At 38.8% G+C, this 20528-nt stretch overlaps 1 protein-coding gene across 1 annotated transcript; it reads right to left on the bottom strand.

Annotated features, from left to right (window-relative positions):
- Positions 1-19301: 19301 nt before the first annotated feature.
- LOC112392686 (pyridoxal phosphate phosphatase PHOSPHO2-like) lies at positions 19302-20025 on the bottom strand. Its single transcript, XM_024734474.1, is given in 2 exon segments — positions 19302-19536; positions 19538-20025. Coding segments are annotated over 2 exon segments (723 nt in total).
- Positions 20026-20528: the final 503 nt, after the last annotated feature.

Below are 20528 nucleotides of genomic sequence, written 5' to 3'. Positions count from 1 at the left end.
TTGTCTGAGTAGTTGGTCTGGTTCCGGTCTAGGCTGGGCATGGCTGAAGAGTGGAAACATGGACCAGATCTAGCATAGTGCAAAGCACATCTCTTCCCTTGTGCAATAATAGGGAGATCTATAATTTCTGTTTCTGTCTTTGTTACGGTGGCATTCACCTAGACAACTCTGGTATCCTTTGGTGAGATCATATCACCCACTCCCAGAGCTGTCTAAAATCTGACAGAAAAATTTAGGGTTGAAAAGATAATGACCTCATGACCCCAATCTCAGAGTTTAATTCTGAGTAGTGCTTTGACATTCTGGCTTCTAATCAGAATGGTTGCTCTTTTAAGCCTGTGAGACTGGCATGGTTCTTTTTGTCTTGGCTTAGCCCTGGAGTGGAAAACCAACCTACCTGAGAGATCCTACTGGTCTTCATCAAACTCCTGCTATGTAGCTCTGTTCTAACTCATATACTGCCCCTCCCAGCCAGAACTGTCCCATCTCTACCTATAATATATTTCTTTTCTTCACCTTCCTCCTCAAATTCAGTGCTCAGTGCTCTGTGAGAATCTCAGATTGCTTCCATTCTCCTGGATTCTTCTCCATTCAGATGGCTTGGGACTTCCCCTCTTCCCATATCATCATTAGGGCAGGTTGGAATCATAATGGGGTTGGCTGGGAACTCTGATTCAGAAAGCTTAAGGCCTGGAGGCTTTCTGGCTACCTTCTTGAATTCTAGCTTCTAGTAGCCAACTGGAAGTTTGACTTCAGATGCCTTGCTTAAGATGGCTTCAGAAATCATTATCATTCAAATTCATATATCAGCTATCATAAAATGGCAACTTGGACAGAATTATTCTCCCAGAACACCACTGTCATGTAATCATGTACCAAAATTGTTTGCTGTTAATGAAAATTTAAAGTGACTCATAAACATTCTGAAAGTCTTTCTAGTGACTCTTTCCTATATGGAATATACCCTTCTAAAGTTGGGACAGAAGGTTATACATGCAAGGATGAGCGAACAGGCTGTCATCCTATGCTAAATCACAGTGAGAGAGAAAAGATATTTTAAAGAGAATAGAAGGGAAAATTAAAATTTAAAGAACCAGTAAAAATAAATGTGGTCTCCTTTGTGTCTTAGAGGAATATGTATCTTGCTGCTACAGGGAAACACCCTCTTGCTATTCTGATTTTAGAGAAGCCCTCCACTTTCTGATGGGTTGTGCTCTGAAAGTTCATTTGGAACTTGAATTTTGATGTTTGGTGAATATAACAGTATTATAAATAACAATGAGGTCCTCTGGCCTATCCACATGAGTTCATTGAATTCACAGAGTAGCTGAAATATTACATATTTGCAACATATAAAAATCTTCATGCATTTTGAGAAGAGTAAATTTAATTAAAACCAAACTGGGAAATAGGTGTAGACTTTTTAGAAATTCTAAAAAAAAAACCTTAGAAGTGTATTCAGGGAGCTTAGAAGTCAAAGATACTTTTCTTATTTTTATAGTTATCACATGACTTCCCTTTTCTTTGATTCAGGTATTTCTCCACTTCTACTTTTATTTTTATAAGATATGATTAAGACCATTTCTTACTTTTAGAAGTCAAAGATACTTTTCTTATTTTTATAGTTATCACATGACTTCCCTTTTCTTTGATTCAGGTATTTCTCCACTTCTATTTTTATAAGATATGATTAAGACCATTTCTTACTCTTGTCTTGGTTTGGAAGAATGTGAGGGAAGAGAGGAGATAAAGAATTGGAAGATAGATTTTCTGTGGTAATTTTAAGGTGTTGGGAAGAAAAAAAAAGATTTAAAGAATAAGACAGATATATAAGAAAAGGAAATTTTGAGATGGCCTTATCTAGATTGACAAGAGGAATGCAAAAAACTATTTTAGCTATATTGGTTTTGCTTTGCACGGTTCTGATATGCATGGATTACAGTTACCATAGCTGGTATTAAGTAAGACCAGTCCTGAAAATATGGTTCAGATTCCAGTTAATCACATTAACTACCATATTAACTGTGAATAACTGCATGTGGAACAAACTCTGCTGGTAGCACAAATCACTAAGCAAATGAGAGGTGCTCATTATGGTCAGTGGCCAGTTATTCACCTCTTCCAGAGTCTATGGTGATTGGTCCCTGACCATCTATTATTTAGTTTGTGCACAGACAGCAAGGTGTACAGGTGTGTTGCATCCTTCATCTTTGTCTCCCAGTGATGAATCTGCATGCCTTTTGACAAAAATGGATAATCCAAAGAGAAGTGGGCAATAAAGATGAAAGTGCAGTAAAGAAAAAAAGTGATAATGCTGGAAGAGAGGTTCAAATTGAACATAAATGTAGTTATAGATCAAAGAGCTGACCTTGGGAGTGTTGGCATTGCCACCATTTGAGAGCGCTTATGAAGCCAGAGAAACTGAGTGAAGGCCAACTTACTGACTTAAAGTGGTTGTGATAAAAAGGATGAAGATATCCTAGAGGAAGTGATACCAGTAAAAACTCTCAAATTAAAGGAACTCTCAAAGATATATCATAACATCAAAAGTGCAAAGGGTGTAAAATATTGGAAACTGATCCAAACTTTGAAAGATATATGACAATTTACCAAGATATAAAAAAGAAGCTCACTCTATTTTGTAGGTTACATCATGAGAAGAAGGGAAACACTGTTCTAGGAACTCTTGATAATTTTCTTGCAAAAAAATACAAGGCTTTGTCAGTTCCAATCTCCCAATTTATCCTCCCCCCTTTCCTCCTTGGTGACTGTAAGTTTGTTTTCTACATCTGTGATTCTATTTCTGTTTTGTAAATAGATTCATTTGTACCATTGTTTTTAGATTCCACATATAAGCGATATCATATGATATTTGTCTTTGTCTGACTTACTGTATATAAAATACATAACTAATAAGAAGCTACTGTGTAGCACAGGGAACTCTACTCATACTATGTAATGACCTATATGGGAATAGAATCTAAAAAGAGTAGATATATGTACATGTATAATTGATTCAATTTGCTGTACAGCAGAAACTAACACAACATTGTAAATCAATAAATATACTCCAATAAAAATTAATTTAAAAAATACAATGCTTTAAAAAAATACAATGCTTTAATTCTCAATGTCTCTAAGATGTCTAAATTACACGGTACTAAATATATATTATTTTTACTACTTTTCATCACTTGATATATTTATAATTGATAGTAATAAGGCTTTTAATATTTTGACAAAAACTTTTAAGGATTGAAGAACAATTACAATTTTCACTCTTAAATATTAAAGATCACTCTGCACAGTATCAGCTTCACAATCACTTTTATGGTCCTGGACTGCCATGCAAAGAGAGGATTGCCTGCATTCTCATTAGGAAAAAGTGACATTGAGTCAGGTCTTTTACTGTGCAGAAATGACATGGTTATATTGGTCCAAGACACTTTGATTGGTAATACTGAGTAATGTGGAACCCTTGCCCACAGGACATATGCAAATTAAAGTCTTGGAATTTGACTCTACCCTGAACCACCATAAGTAACATTCTACCTGAAACTAAGTTCTTAATGGCTTAGAATCACAGACACTTAGATTGGGGAAGATTATTTGGTGGCAGTTTACAGATAATGAAACAGGCTCACACAGGTTTCAAGTGAAGTGACTCATTCAGGATCACACAGGTAGTTAGCGACAGAGTGTTAATAAGAACTGAGATCTCTTGACCTCTGGTCTACACCCTTGTTCACTGAAGGAGAAACAGAGTCCGTTCTTTATGAGGCCACTATGGAAGGTGTTAGGTGTCTCCCGTTCATGTAGCCGTGTAGATGGCTCCTGTTGACATAAATAGTGGCTGGATTGAAAATGAAAACTCCCAGTGAATTCCTCTGTTTCCTTTTAATGCTTTAGTTTAGGTTTTTTTTTTTTTTCCCTACCAGCCTATTAGAATGCCTCAGAAGAGCATCTGAAGTAAGCCTAGATTTCCCTTGACATTGTTAAATCAAGATCTTTTTCAAGGTAATTTCTTAAAAGCTATTTAAGTTGTCCCACTAGATAAATACCTGCTGATAACTATTCTATTCACCCCCTAATTCCTGAGCTTTTCTTTGCTTGATTGCCTATTTTGTGTAATTTAACATTTTGGTGTCATATTTGTCTTAACTTTTCACTTTTGTTTTCTTCTCACCGCAACAGATAGACAAGGAAGAATGATTTGAGAATCTTTCTGCCTTGAAATTGTCCTTTTTTTGTTTCTCTTTGGAAATTAAATAATTTGAAGAGAATAGAGGCGTGAATAAGGGTTGCTAATACAGATTGAGAGTTTGACTATTGAAATTCAGTGCCAGATCACGTGTTGAAATTTCTCATGAATTCAATAATACAGTTCAACAAACACATATCATATTACCCTATTTTGTTCTTTACAGTGTACATCACTATCTGAAGTTGTTATTTATAATGGCTCTTTACTAGCCATTTTTTTCTTTACCAATATGTAAGCTCTGGCCTTGTCTATCTTGTTCACATGATCCTAGATTGGTGCCTAGGGCATAGTAAAGCATTCAAAAATATTTATTGAATATAACAAATGAGTTAAATGCTAGGGACTGTGACATGTATTGAGGGTACAGTGATGAATGAAACACAGTTCTTGAACTAAAAGAGCCCCAATCTAGCCAGAATTTGGAGGCACTCATGAAAGGAAATATACTGCAATGCAGTAAACAAGAAAAACAGAGTTGCATGTTAAGGAACAAAGAAAGTACAGTGGGGAGAGGGCAGCTCAGATCAGGTGTGAACTTCATTTTAAAGGAGAGCCAGGGGCTCACTCAGCAGACAAGGGGGAGGAAAGAGGAAAGGAAATTCCTGCGAAAGGAAACAAGCAAGGGTAAAGAAACAAAAAAGAACAAGATGTTTCTACAGAATTACCATTGCCTTGTGGTATTGCTGAACATAAAGTGGGAAGTGGAAAATGGCAACAAATGCCACCAAAGTAAAAGCAGGGTCAGGCCAGGAAAAAGCAAGTCACAACGTCAGCTAATAATTTCCCAGTTTCTTCTCAAAAAGTGTTCAGCAAGTACATGGTTGTAACGAGGTAAAAGGCATGGATTTGCCTCAACAGTTTAGTTGGGGAGACCCGAGATGAAGCTAAAAAATATAAATAACAGTGCAAATGAGCATATTCAAAGTATCAAAGGGTCTTATCTTCACACTTTGCATACTCTGTTCTCTCTGTTTGACTGCTGGTATTTCCCTGCCTGGTCTATCTAGATAGGCTAAATAATCCATTTATTTACTCCAGTACTGCCCTGTTCCTCTCTACTTACCATAGCACTCCTTATGCTCTGATGCCAGTAATATTCTCATGCATGCCTTGTTCAGGCCTGAGATGTCTTCCTGGAAGAGTCACCTAAGTGCCTCTGCTGTATGGGTTCTTATAACATAATCCCTAAGGACCACATTGTCAGTGTTGTATGAGGGCAATTGGTTTTTGTTATTTTCAAATTCCCTAAAAAAATAACGTGTTCTAGACATGTTTTCATTCACCTATTAAACGTATGGTCAGTTCTTCTAGGTCATGGATGCATTTCTGATAGATTTCACAATGTCAGTGTATCACCAAACCCCCTCTCCCTGCTACTCTTTAGCCTCAGTTCTCTGGACTATTTCCTAGAAAGTACTTCCTTGAAGCGTCTCCACTGGGACATTTTTCTGTGTGTGTGTGTTTATGTATGTGTGTGTGTTTATGTGTGTGTGTGTGTGTACATGTGTGGTTGACTTGGTGCTATCACTTGAACAACATTGTCAACCATTATGGGTCAAAACTGTGCTATACTGCATAACGCAAATGGTAAAAAGAGAAGTCTCAGTGGAGTGAACAACACACTGCAAAATAAACTCACTGGGGAGAACAAAGTAGAGTTCTCGTTGGCTGAGAGCAGAGACGGTGTGGTTTGCTAATGCTCATTGGCCTCTAATGGTGCAGTTTGTTCTGTTTCCCTAGTTCTCATTGGCTGAGAATATTTAGTTATACTTGTGTATGATAACACTACATATAAAAAATGGTTTGTGATAGTTTACTCAATATCCACTCTCTCTTTTTATTTTAGAAAAATAACTGAGCTAAATTCTGTTAGGCATTAAGCTGGATATCTCATATATTAGTTTCCCATGGCTGTTATAACAAATTTTTACAGAGTGGCTTAAAATAACACCTTCATTATCTTAAAGTTCTAGAGGACAGAAGCCCAAGATAGGTCTCACACAACTAAAACTAAAATCAGGGCTGCATTCTTTGGAGGCTCTCAGGAAAACCATTTCCTTGACTTTTTCAGTTTCTAGATGCTGCTTTCATTCATCAGCTCATGGCCCCTTCTTCAAACCCAGTATTGCCGCATCTTCCAATCTCTCTCTGGCTCTCACCTCCTCTTCTGCCTCTGTCTTCCACTTTAAAGGACATTTGTGATTGCATTGGGCCCATTTGCATCATCGAAGATAATCTCTTTAAGGTCAGCTTATTAGCAATCCTAACTCCATCTGCAACCTCATTTCCCTCTCGCCATGTAACATACACAGTCATAGGTTCTGGGGATTTAGACATGGACATCTTCAGTGGGGGGCATTTTTCTGTTTACTGCACCTGATTACTTAACTGTCTCTCCAATAGAAAGTGACTCTGAGAGCCATCAGTATCTCTCGCTTGCTTTCTCTTTCAGTAGATACCAAGAGGTCATCAGCAGGAATTTAGAGAAAGCCATCCCTCAGAATATGTATTGTCCGGAGGAAGGCATCTTTGAGGGAATGAAGTTTCATTTGGGTCCTGAGGATGAATATTATTTTTATAGAAACAGAACAGGGATGTGGACTATCTAAGGAAGGAGTACAGAGGGAGAAGAGGTACAGAAGAAGGAATGTAAACAGCCTGTTCATAGAACTATGGGCAGATTAATGACAGAAATTTGTTTTCCTAGGTACCAGGGCTCCCAGTAAAGCAGCAATGTTGTAGGATGTAAATGACATTTGTAATTACATTGCTATTTCTTCTTCATGGCTGATTCAGCTGCAATACTGTTGGGGTTATAGAAGATGCTAGGGAGTGAAGCAAACTCTGACTCAACAACTGAGCCTTATAAGTCCCTTATTTTACTGGGGTATGGTGGGTGGGGAAAAGCAAATTTGGGGAAGGTTTATCCTTAGCCAAGGACGCAACAAGAAGTCTAAACATTGGCATTTATTAGTTAAAGTTCTCTCCTTTCCCCAAGTTTCCAGAACAGTCACCAGATTAACATTCATTTCCATAGCCAACAAATCTGTGATCAATGGGGCACATGTGACATGAAGCCTGATGCAGGCCTGTGGCACTGAGGTGGAGACTGCTGATCAGATACCCCTGCATTTGCTGATGGAAGAGACAGAGCCTTTCAGATAATAGTCTTTTGAGTAAGAACCCAGGGAATCAGTTGACATCTAATCACAGAAGACCCATTCCTGCTTCTAATTCCTTTTTCTCACGTCTCAACTAGATTATTGCAATAGTTTTATGACATCTTCCCCTGCCTTTGTGCTCATTCATTTCGTAGTAGCCAGAGCAATCTTTCAATACTTTATTTTTGGGCTTCCCTGGTGCCCCAGTGGTTGAGAATCCGCCTGCCAACGCAGGGGACATGGGTTCGAGCTGTGGTCTGGGAAGATCGAGCTGTGGTCTGGGAAGATCCCATATGCCGTGGAGCAGCTAAGCCCCTGCGCCACAACTACTGAGCCCGCGAGCCACAACTACTGAAAAAAAGTATCTTCCAGGACCAGGACTCGAACCCGTGTCCCCTGCGTTGGCAGGCAGATTCTTAACCATTGGGCCACCAAGGAAGTCCTTCTTTCAATATTTTAAATAGGATTATTTCACACTTCATCTTAATACCATTCAAGGGCCCCCCTCTATCCTTAGGATAAAGTATAAATTCTTTAGTAGTTCCTTCCATGAATAACCACCTCCTTAGCCTCAACTCTTATTATTCCCACCATCCACCATCTACTTGCATATTCCACCAGCTGTTGAATACCACCGTTCATTCAACAAATATCCATTGGTCGTCTGCTTTGTGCCTTTGCTTGGGCTCCTTGAGTTAAATAAACTCACCCAACAAATATCTATTCAGCATCTGCTATGTGCCTTTTCTTATGCTCCCCAGTGCTATAGTATACTTATGTCCTGCCATTGCTCTGATGAAGAGCACTTCGGCCAGAGCCTTGGCTAGGGCCTGACTTAGCCAGAACATACTTTATCAGTGAACTGGGCACTTTCAGAGCATCATCTCTAGGACCAACCATGAAGGGGAGAAATAGCATCAGAAAAGCAGATGGCTTGTGTAATTATGTCTGGATCAGCATAACTTCTGCTTTGATAATTCTGGCCATATTTCAGCCACTGAAGCCTGGTTCCAAGTTAGCCACATAATTCTGGATTAGATCTGTGGATCTGGCTTTTTTTTTCCTACCTCAGATTTTGGATCCCTAAACATCTTTTTCTTTAATTTTCTTTTATGGGTCTGGTAGCTTCAACTTTTGGACACTCAAAACACAGACTATGTGATGTTATCCTAGTTTTTGAACAATAAGAGTAATTTCCCTGTGACTTCAATGTGATATTCTGACACTGTCCTTTTTTAAACAGAGAGAAATATGAGACATACTGCTCACCTTGTCCTGTCTGAGCTCCATAAGTACCTATTATCCCATGTCCACACAAAGGGGTGTTCAGAAGCTCCATCAGTTTGAGCTGGGTAGGACATATTAATTGGGTCATCTACATTATTCTGATGGTTTGTCTTGGTTTCCATCTTTTGAGATGGATTTCACTGCAATTTTTGTAATCTTCCTTTGCTTACTCATTAATCCAATGTCTCTAGACTTAGCAATCCCTCGGTAGTTGTGAGTTCCCCCAGCATCTTTCTAGATCATCTGGTAATTGGCATGTGAGAAGGAAAATGTTAAGTTTAGAAGGACTTTCTTTCCCATTAGTCAGGTGCTGACTGAGCTGGCAGGCTGGGTTCTTTCCATTGAGGACAGTCTTCCTTTAAGTGCAGTCAGGGTCCTGTCCATGGGGGACTTTTTGGTATAAGTGAGGGTGGGCAATCCTCTCTCAAATGAAATAAAGGGAATCACTCGAGCTTCTCTGGGCAGGTTTCCTCTAGGGTGGCTGGATTAAACCTACCCTCATCTAGGAACGAGATCAGTTCCTCCTCATGTACTGAAGATATCTGTAGTAGATGTCTAATTTTTTATCTGTACACAGCTCCCTTCCTCTGGGTAATAACAAGTTTGATAGGAGTCACCTGTCACACAATTTAGATAAAGTAGATTAGGCATACTAAATTCAACATCCAATGCAGACATTCTCTGTGCCGTCCAAGAACACGTCATGACGTTAAACACTACCTTCTGTCATTGACAGATGCCTGACTTGACCTCAGCGCAGGGATCTAGATTTTCTTAAGTACATGCTTTGGGATTGACTTGCTCCAGCTGGGGCAGAATGAAGCTTGCAGTTGCTAGAAGTCAGCTAGTGATGGCAGATGGTAACAATACTGCTAACTACGCCCTCGCTCAAATGGTCAGATAGATTGATATAGTATATATAGCTATGGATTATGAAGATGGTTTTTGGTTATGGATAATTTAAAACATTTCCTAAAATTTTGAGGTAGACTTTTAGTCCAATCCATGGCATTACAACTTTTATAAGTTTTCTTCCACCGGCAAATAATGGTTGATGTTCTCCCCAAAATGCTCTAGTCTGCTAAGGCAAAGGCTACTTTATTGCTGAGTGCAGCTGAATTTTTGGTCTGTGGACTCCCATATGGAGAATATGAGAGAGCTTTTGCATAAATCTTCATTTTTCTTAATGGAGGTTGAATATGGGCCTTAGGGATCCCTGACAAATTAGGCATCATCTGTTTATACCCTTCTTCTGAATGGAACCCTTGGACTGGAGCTGTGTGGTTCTATGATGAGTTGCAGGTGCTGAGAGGGATTGGCATAGCTCTCCTTAGTTGCTTGCCACATGGCTAACCTAATGAGGGGGCATCAGTGCCAGGGAGATGCATTTCAGCAGTAGCAGCTGGCAGTTTTCTCACCCATAAACTGAGGCCGTTCTTAGGCTTAGAAGTTGGGAGGTAAAACGATAAGGATTCCTCTCTTTCCTTATAAATAGTTATAAGAATCTTAGGGTCTGACTTCAGTTTGTGAATAAAATAATAACGTGAATGATATATAAAATGAAAATAAGAGCATAGACTGATATAAGAGACTCCTAGCTTATCCCCATTGGCTGTGTGCCCTTCACCAAGCTATTACACTTTCCTGAGTCGCAGTTTTTTCATTAATAGAATGGGGATTAAAAATATCTAACTTTAGGGCTTCCCTGGTGGTGCCGTGGTTGAGAGTCTGCCTGCCAACGCAGGGGACACAGGTTCGAGCCCTGGTCTGGGAGGACCCCACATGCCGCGGGGCAAGTGGGCCCGTGAGCCACAACTACTGAGCCTGCGCGTCTGGAGCCCATGCTCTGCATGAGAGAGGCTGCGACAGTGAGAGGCCCGTGCACCGCGATGAAGAGTGGCCCCCGCTCGCCGCAGCTAGAGAAAGCCCTCGCACAGAAACGAAAATCCAACGCAGCCAAAAATAAATAAATAAAATTTTTATAAAAATCTAACTTTATAAGGTTGTTAGGGTTAGTGATAGCCTAAATCCCACACCACGCATAGTGGAGGGCAGTGGTTCTCAAAGTGTGGGTGTGGGTCCCAGACCAGCAGCATCAGTCTCACTGGGAGCTTGCTAGAAAAGCAATTTTTACTTCTCCCTATTATCTCCCCAGACCTGTTGGAAAAAAAACTCTGTGGCCCTGCAGTCAGGTTTAACAAGCTCTCCAGGTAATTCTGATGCAGCTGAAGTTAGAGAATTACTAGTGTAAACCTTCAAAAATTAATTGTAAAAATGAGGAAAAGGGAGCCAGGATTCAGAATGTTAACGTAAACACAAAAAGTTGGAAGTCAGAGTCTAATCTCTGAAAGGAGTGAGAAGACTTGATGAGCAAAAAAAAAACAGGTAAAATATGTCCCACATGGAGCAGTGGGATTCTAAGCACATAGTTGAGTGTCCTTGGTAGGACAGCCTCTTGAGACCCAGCTGGGCTTACTGGTCAACCCATGAATACCATGTTCCCCTTGTTTACTCCTTAGCCAACACCTGAGTTACTTTCCTTTCGTATCTCATTGCTCTCCAATCTAGCAAGCCTTCCGGAGTCTTTTTTTTTCCTCCAAATAAATAATATTTTGATTGAAATTTGAAGTATTTGGAATTTAAACATAAACTGTTACAATGAATTAAGTTTATAAAGGCCCCATTAAAATAATGCAAAATGTTTTATATTGATAGAATTATGACATAACATCTCTGAAGGAGAGCAAGTGCTGTGAAATAATGATGTTTTACATATAGTCCCATTTTTATGTTTGCAGTGAGGACTCCAAATATATCTGACCTATGTAAGAGAAATTGTAACATGAACAACTTTTAATATTCATAACGATACATAAGTTTTACATAGCTTTTTACAGATTCCCATATGTCTTCATATTTATTCACCCATTCCGACCTGTAGCCTCAGCAGATCAAAAAAGAGTGTGGGTTCAGCATTCATCAGTGTTTTGCGGATATGGCTTTATAAATGTGCAAAGTTGAGAGCACTGGCATTTGGGCCTCAGCTAAGACTATGGGGTGTTATGGTCATCATAAGACCAGGGTCTGCAGCACTTGTGAGGAGGGGGGAGGAAGAACGCCACCTGCCCAGGCTCAGTCTGAGTGTATTTCTTCTAGAGTCAGCTGGGGTGCCATCCACAACCTCCTGGAAATGCTTCAACCGTGTAATTATACTCTGCCTCTCAAAATCACGCTTCATCTTTCTAATTGAATAAGGCTGCATTTCATCATGCTCATTTTAGATACTGTCTCCGCACATTTCAAGAGTTTAAATAACAGGCATCCATCACAACTCTGAGAAGACGTATATGAGGAAGAGCAGCTTTCTGGAATTAGGTCCTGCCTCTGGAGGCATCTCCCAGCCAGCAATCAGGCTGAGATGCCCCACAAGGGGTCTGTCTCACTGCTTCCCCTATGCTCACAAACACACTAACGAGCTTCTCCAACGTATGCAATGTATGCAATCAAAACTTTGGCCTGCAGGGCAGCACCAGCCCATAGGAGCATGGCTTCCTGATTAGGAAAGTAGGAATTATTGGCCAGACCTTTTCAGCTTTATTTCGAAACCTCATTTAGTTCTTCAGCTGCTTTAAGCAATACTTGTGGAAGAAGAAACTCTATCATTTAGAAAAATGTTTAGTTGACGCTCATAATATTGCTTTTGGGTGTTATCCCTTCTCAGTTGCTATGGAAGGAAGACACAAAGGAAGTAAGAGATTTAGTTCCTCTCATCACTCCTTCAGTTAATAACTCTGAGTACCTACAATGTACAAGACAATGTAGAGTATGGAACTGTGCATCCTATCCTGAATCTGTCTTTAAGGAGCATGAAATATAATAATAGTAATAATAACGCTAGTCTGGTGGCAAGTCCTCCCTAGAACCACATCCTACAGCATGTACAGTCAATGCAGAGGTCATGATAAAATCACAGAAAATCAATGCAGAGGTCTAGAATCTCAAGTGGTATAGGGTCAGGGCAGAAGGCTCTAAAGGTGAAACTTAGGATAGAGGTGCTTCCACTGAACAGTGTGTATTACTGTTAGAATAGCTCCATTTTCTGTTTAAAAGGTATTTCTAACTAAAATGCTTTAAAATAAATAAGAAAAAAAAGTCCCCAATTTTAGACGCACATCAATTGTAACTGCAGGGCAGCTGCATACAGTGTGGGAATTGTCCGTATACAGCTCCTGGGCGCCCCATTCATATAGATAGTTATGTGTCCTGCAACGTACAACCTGTACAGATGTTTGTGGTAGCTCTATGTGAACCCTTCTGCAAAAAAAATACAAACAGACTTTCTTTGAAAAGATGGTTTATACCTCTTAATGAAACTATCCACAGTTTGGGATTTGTTTGCAGCCAAACCAGATTTTAGGCAATTTTTCCAAATATGATGTGACAAAATTTCTCTACTATCAATTTTTATGAAATGCCCTGGTCCTTACTTTTAGTTATAATCAACCTCTCCATCTCTCCAGATAACCCAACTGGGAAAATTACTTCTCGGCTTTCCTCTCAGGGTCAATGCTCATGACCCTGAGCATTTTTTACCAAAACTTTTCTGTTTTATATGACATTCCCTTGTCACATTTCTCCCTGCTTGAAAATCGTAAAACTAGTTCATATTAGAGTACTGAAGATTTTAGTGTGCTTTATAAATACCCCAGATAATATACATGATTTGGACAAAGTGATCTTCTCCAAAAAGGACTTTAATTCTCCTATCCTCAGGTTGTGATTTTTTTTTTTTTTCAAAAGCAATTTTCTGTCATAAGCTTTGTCTTCTGATCCTGCATCCAAATTTGGAAGTTTCCATTCCTTACCCTTGGGGGCATTCTCCCCAGGAGCTTTCCCACACTTCAGAGTTTAAGTAATACCCCATCATAATCCTTTGGAACACGGCTTGAATAAAGGTGCCAGTTGGTAAAAGGAGACTCTTCTAGAATAGTTGGTGATCACTTTTGGAACTCCAAGTCCTGTGGAGTAGAAGGGAGAGGAGTAGAGGTGAAACTGAGGCACCCCAAGTCAAACGGGAGGGGTGTGACAAGTCGCACAAATACAAGTTGCTTAAAGCATTCTTATGAGAGTAAGATCTAGAATTTCTCTTATGATTCCAATTTATAAATGGAACTTTTCTGTCAGATGTGTATGCATACTCTCAATGCACCTAAATACTTATTTCCCAAGGAGACACGTTAGTTCTTTGTCTAAACCCCTAAAGAGGAAAATAAATCTTTTTAAAGTGCCTGTGGTTTGCAATGCCACCTCTTTTTAGTGGAGTAAAATTTTAGTGGAGTGAGTTTCACATTATTATGTAGAGAAGTAGAATTCCTGTCCTACCTGGTTTCTAGAAAGTAGAGCCTCAGGAAAACGATTATAGAGGGGGTAGACCTATTATTTTATTAGAGAGTTTAATCCCATGGGATGGGCAAAAGAGATAAAGGAGTGAGACAGGGCAGGAGGGTCCGCATTCTCTAGAATACCTTAGGGAGATGACAATCGTTAAATGCAACCAGTTGCTTAATTCCAAAGAAGAAACTGGGTCTTAGGCTCATCCACTGGAGAGAAGAAAGAAAAAATGTATCTGCTGTTCCTGTATCCCACTTGTCAAAATTTACCTCACAGGGAGTTAATTTCCACATACTTTTGGATTGTGCATGTGCGGAGACTAGATGGGGTTCTGTGATGACTTTAATATTTATTTATTTGGCTGCGTCAGGTCTTTGTTGTGGTGGGTGGACTTCTCTCCAGTTGTGGCGTGTGGGTTTTCTCTTCTCTAGTTGTGGTGCGGATTCCAGAGCGCGTGGGCTCTGTAGTTGCGGCACATGGGCTCTCTAGTTGAGGCATGCGAGCTCAATAGTTGTGGCACGAGGGCTTAGTTGCCCGACCAGGGATTGAACCCGCGTCCCCTGCATTGAAAGGTGGATTCTTTACCACTGGACCACCAGGGAAGTCCCTATGATGACTTTAATAGGCAAACTTGGGACAGGAGGCAAGAAGGGCAAGAGGCAGGGCAGTGATGGCGGTGCTTATGTGAACTAGTGGAGCACAGATGTCAGTGAAGTGAGGAGAATCTAAAGTGGTCCACAAGAGGTATCTGATACAGTCTCTGAATTTCCCCTGCTTCTAAAGATTGGTCTCCTTGGACTTGAGACCAATTAGGAATTAATTTATTACTCTACCATGCATAATATATTTTCCCTTGCTCTCTCCCCTTCCTCCCAACCCTCCTTCCTTCTTTTTTTTCTTTGTGTAAAAGAATACATGTCAGTATTTTTACACACACACACACGAACAACCCAAATGGTACCAAATGCATTATATGAAAAGTATTCTCTAGCCAAGTTCTACTCCCAAAAGAACCTCTTTTAAAATATTTTTAAAGAAAAAAGAATTTATCAAATTAAAAAACAAATAGCACATTGTCATTGTTTAAAATTCAAACAGCAATGAAAATGATAACAAAGAAAGTTAAAATATTACTTTGAATCCTGCCACAGAGAAATTACCATCATTAACATTAGGTGAATAGCTTTCTAGATAACAATATAATATCCAATATAATATGATATGATATGATATGATATGATATAATATATAATATAGAGGTGGAGATAGGTAAATATACAGTTGAATAAGTGATAAAGTTTATTAAACAGGATAAGGCTTATTTTTAATTAAATTATTATATTTAGTTTCTCTCAATTTTTACAGAAGTAAAAGAAATAGAAATCCAACCGAAAGGATAGCACAAATAAATATGAGGATTCTATAAATACTCAGAAAAGTATTTTTTAACCATAAGAAATATATTTATTTTAAATATTGTAAGATCTCTCTCTGTATATAAAAATAAGAGAATGTGAAACCTAGTAAGAATTTGCAGTGATTATATTTTTTAAAACTTTAGGCTTAAATTTTATACTCTACCAATTAACTCTCTACTGTGAAAGATGACAAAATTAGCACTCTCACACGTTTTCACCTTTTTTTGTCTTTCTTCCCAGTTTTCATTGTTATATTATTATTTTTACAATTTCAAGGTTTATAACAATCATAGTCTGTTCAGTAACCATAATTCTCACGCTTATGTAATCTTACCTCTATATTTGCTTCTAGGAGTTACATTTTCTGAGTTCTGGCATGCTTAGAAACATCTGCTGTCTTTATGCTTATGGACAAAACAAGTTGGATAGGATATTCTTAAATCCCTTTTTTCCCCTCAGATCTCTGTAGAGTCTGCTCCATGGTCTTCTGTATTGACTATTAAGCTAACTAAGGCTTCTTAAATCATCTTTTGATTGACTGGATTTGTTTGTGAAATGTCGTTTCTTTTTAAGGAGAGCTCTTGGACACCTTTACCGATCTCTTTGGTATCTGAGAATGTTATACTGTTGGCTTTAAAGTTAAGGAACATCAGTGACTATTGTTCCCCCCAAGTTCAGTGCCTTTATCCTCACTTAAAGAGTAGCTTCAATCTTCCTGTTGCAATAATTATATAACTTTGTTTATTGATTCCCAGATGCTTTGTGGTTATTACCTCCTTAATGACAATGTCATAATAATCCTGCATAGACCATGCTGTCATCCTCACTTCATTAATCAAGAAGTTGATGTTAAGAGAGGTTAATAATTCCCAGGGTCACAGACAAGTAGTGGAGCCCAGCTGTGTATACGGTTTGTTTCCAGTGTCTCCCCTCTTTATTCCCTGCCGTACCGCCACCTTCTCCTAGATGTGGATGGTCTGGAGAGGAGCCAGGCATGAGGCAATGTGAGGCATGGTCAGCATAGTGGATGGAAAGGAAAGGAAAGATGATTTGTCTTCTAAATTCTATTACCAGATGTGTAAATAAAATAGTATTTCCAAGAATTCTCAAATCACAAGTAAATAATACTAGTGAAATTGGAGGATATTTCTTAGACCTATGCCCTATGGAAGATTTCTTTTAAGGTTGACAGTTTCTTGGAATTCTCATGGCTGGCATAATGTACTTTGCTCTATAAAGTTACCATAAAAAATGTCTTCTGTTTAGGAAAATTAAAGGCATTACATCAAGATCCATACTCTCATGTCAGCTTCATTATCTTGAGTCATATTTAAAAGCTGTAATATTTGATATCCATTGTTATGAACTCTCCTTTGGGACTAGTATTTAAAATATTCCTTAAACCTAATCAATTCATATGATTCTACACTCGACCAAACTCAGTCACCTTCAGTCAAATGGTAAAGTGGTGAGCATACATGAAGAGAGTTCAGAAAAGCTAGAACAGTGACCACATTTACATGTATAAAATCTGATAAGAAAGAATGGTTTGTATATCACAAGTGAAATACACAGCCCTGGTAGATTGGGGCCAGTTTCATCACTGATGGCCTCAGGGAAAAGTAGAGATATTAAATTACATGATGTGCAAAAACCAAAAGGATCTCTTTCTCACTCAGTATATTTAGAAAGGGCTGCCTGGGTCTTCAGGATGAACTTGAGGGCAGCCTGACAGTGATGAATATGCTTTTCTCTGCCCTCTGTGATCTGCCAGGGCACTTACCCTCTCTGTTGCCCCTTAGCACCTTGTCAATGGGTGGCATTAATTCTTTAATAGATTAATTTCTTACTTTTTAACATCCACTACTATATGTTAGCTCTGGAGGGGACCATAGTCCATCTTGTATACTTCTTGGCACATAATAGGCATTCAATAAATATTTGTTAAGTATTGTATTTCCTGTAAGTCTTGTCTTCTGAACTAAAATATAAACTATCAGAGGACAGAGTTCAAAGTTTATACTCTGAATGGTCCGTCGGACCCAATAATGCTGAGCAGAAAGCAGGATCTCAATGATGATTTGTTATATTGAGTTGAATTAAATCATATGGAATATAAAAGGCTGCCTTCCTGCCTGCTGGCTCTGTGCTTCCATAGGATATTGTACCTGCCTTTTTTATAGCCTCTGAACAACTCTATTTTAACTTTTTGTTCCTGTATCCAGCTGTCTCTCAACATTTTGTATCTTCTGAGGGAAGTATTTATTTGTCTTTTTAAAAATTCAAGTGTAGTTGATTTACAATATTGTGTTAGCTTGGATGTATAGCAAAATGATTCAGTTATAAATATATATATGTACATATTTTCAGATTATTTTACATTATAGGTTATTATAAGTTATTGAATATAGTTCCCTGTGCTATATAGTAAATCCTTGTTGCTTATCTATTTTACGTATAGTAGTATGTATCTTTCAATCCCATACTCCTAATTTATTCCTCCCCCCCTCCCTTTCCCCTTTGGTAACCATAAATTTGTTTTCTATGTCTGTGAATCTGCTTCTGTTTTCCCCATAAAATTACATTGAACATTTTTATTTCTGGAGCTTTCCATATGGAAAAGAAAATCCTAACATTATTACATAAGGCATATTTATGCCTAAAACATGTGAGCCTACAAATTAACATAGTACTGTAAAACTTTCTAGGTCAGTTGATAGTTTGCTAATATCCCTATATGAAACAGTTTCTTAAATGTTGAGTATTCCTACAAATTATGTATTGTATCACTCAATATTTCATTGACAGAAATGACATACTGATTAAATCAGCATTCTGGAATTATAGTCTTTAATAATGATATAAATTTAGGGCTTCCCTGGTGGCGCAGGGGTTGAGAGTCCGCCTGCCGATGCAGGAGACACGGGTTCGTGCCCTGGTCCGGGAAGATCCCACATGCCGGGGAGCGACTGGGCCCGTGAGCCATGGCCGCTGAGCCTGCGCGTCCGGAGCCTGTGCTCCGCAACGGGAGAGGCCGCAACAGTGAGAGGCCCGTGTAACACAAAAAAAAAAAAAAAAAAAAAATAATGATATAAATTTAAAATATTTGAAGAACATTAATTTGTATTTCATTTCAAAAGGAAAGTGTGAAATTAATGAACACTTGGGCAATAGATACTGCATCCCTATCTCTAAAATTAACTGATTTGGAAGTAGTGTATTCTTATGTAAACTAAGCATTAGGCTTATTTTGAAGATCTGTAACTGCAAGACATACTTCGGAAATAAATGCCAAAGAAAGTAAAATATAAGACTATTTTCTCTGGGAATAAATTTAAAAATATAATCTACCTATTAACCACCTTTGGTATACCACTAGTTGCACCTATGTCAGTTTTGTACTCTACTTTTTTCCATTTTTCTCAGGCATATGACCATCTGAAATAAAAGCTATATTTTGCATCCTTCCTTGCAGTTAGGTAGGAGCATTGTGACTAAGTATTGGCTAATGAAATTTAAATGAGGGTGCAACCTTCTCTCTCACTGTCCTTGCTGGCCAGAATGTTGATGTGAGGGATGGAGCTTGAACAGCAATCTTGGATCATAAGTTGGAAGCCAAGTGCTGAGGTTGGTAGAGCAACACAGAAACTTTGAGATACTTAACTCTGAAATTCTTTTAAGTGAGAGGGAAAACTTTTTTTAAAGCCACTGTTATTTGGGGTTTTAGTTTTATGCTGCTGTGTTTAATCTTAACTGATATACATTTCAATTGTTGGCATATTACTCCTTTATTAGAAATTGTAAACGAGAAATTATTTCAACACCTGAAGACCAAGATACAACAGAAGACTCCATAGGCTCAAGATATTGAGACATCCTAGAAAGAGTTTTCTGTAAAGTATATCTATTCCGTGGCATGGCAATATCATTCTTCTTGAAAAAGTTTACTGGACAGACATCATTTCTTCCATCACATATATAAACAACTCATGTATAATTCACTCCTCGTTGTGACTTTACCTACAAATTCTACCAAAACTACATTTTTGCAAAGATTTTGGGGGCACCTAGTGCAAGAATGAGCATGATAATTTTCCACAGTGAGATGACCATTGGTGTCAAAAGCTGCTGGATTTGTAAAGACTTTATCAAACACGTCATGAAAATTGGTAGCTTCTAAAACCCAACCTATGAAGACTGAATTTGCATCTGAAATAATGATGCAGTCAAATTTATCCTTGTTCTTTCTTATAAAGTTTAAAAGTTCCACCATCCATGGAGTGAAAGGCATTGATATCATTGCTCTTTTCATTTCATCTTCTCTTACACCTTCATCTCCCAAATACTTAAAGACTCTGCCCATAAATTCTGTCCAAAATCCTTTTTCATAAGAATCTTGTAGTTCAATGGGAAGCTTTTTCTCTGGAGCACATTGTACAATCCAGGTGTCACTATTATCATGTATGATTGTATTGTCAAAGTCAAAAACCAACAAAATTTTCATGGTTCCAGAAACAGATTTGGGTTACCCCAATTTAGTATTTCCAAGATAATTAATCTTACTTCAACATGGAGCTTAGGTTAAACAGTCATAATAATCTTCAGTTTTAAACACTAGCCAGTTTCTAACCAACATTGCTCTTACTCTATATGCAGGGGGATAAGTCTTCTGGTTCCAAGCAAAGGAATGGAGACTTCTTAACTCCAGCATTATTATGATGGATCATCTGATAGAAAACCTTCCCCCCGTGAGGAGGTCTGTGGGTCACACACGCCAAGCCCAGGCCTTGCTCTCCCACACACCTGCCAGGTCCATCCCGAAACCAGGGGCAGGGACCTAGTCGGGTGTCCTTCCCCGGGAGGCGCATGTTGGATGCTGATGGGAGCGCCAGGCCGGGCCCGGCCGGGTCCCCAGGGCTCATCACTGACCCAGGCCAGAGATCCACAGGCGTTCTGGCCTCAGCGCGACTCCTGCGGACTCTCCTGTTTTGTATGTAGATTCATATG

This window comes from Neophocaena asiaeorientalis, unplaced genomic scaffold (assembly GCF_003031525.2).
Source record: "Neophocaena asiaeorientalis asiaeorientalis breed wild unplaced genomic scaffold, Neophocaena_asiaeorientalis_V1.1 scaffold32, whole genome shotgun sequence".
NCBI lineage: Eukaryota > Metazoa > Chordata > Mammalia > Artiodactyla > Phocoenidae > Neophocaena > Neophocaena asiaeorientalis.
The sequence above is the reverse complement of the archived record's forward strand: the minus strand, read 5'-3'. Positions and strand labels throughout refer to the sequence as shown.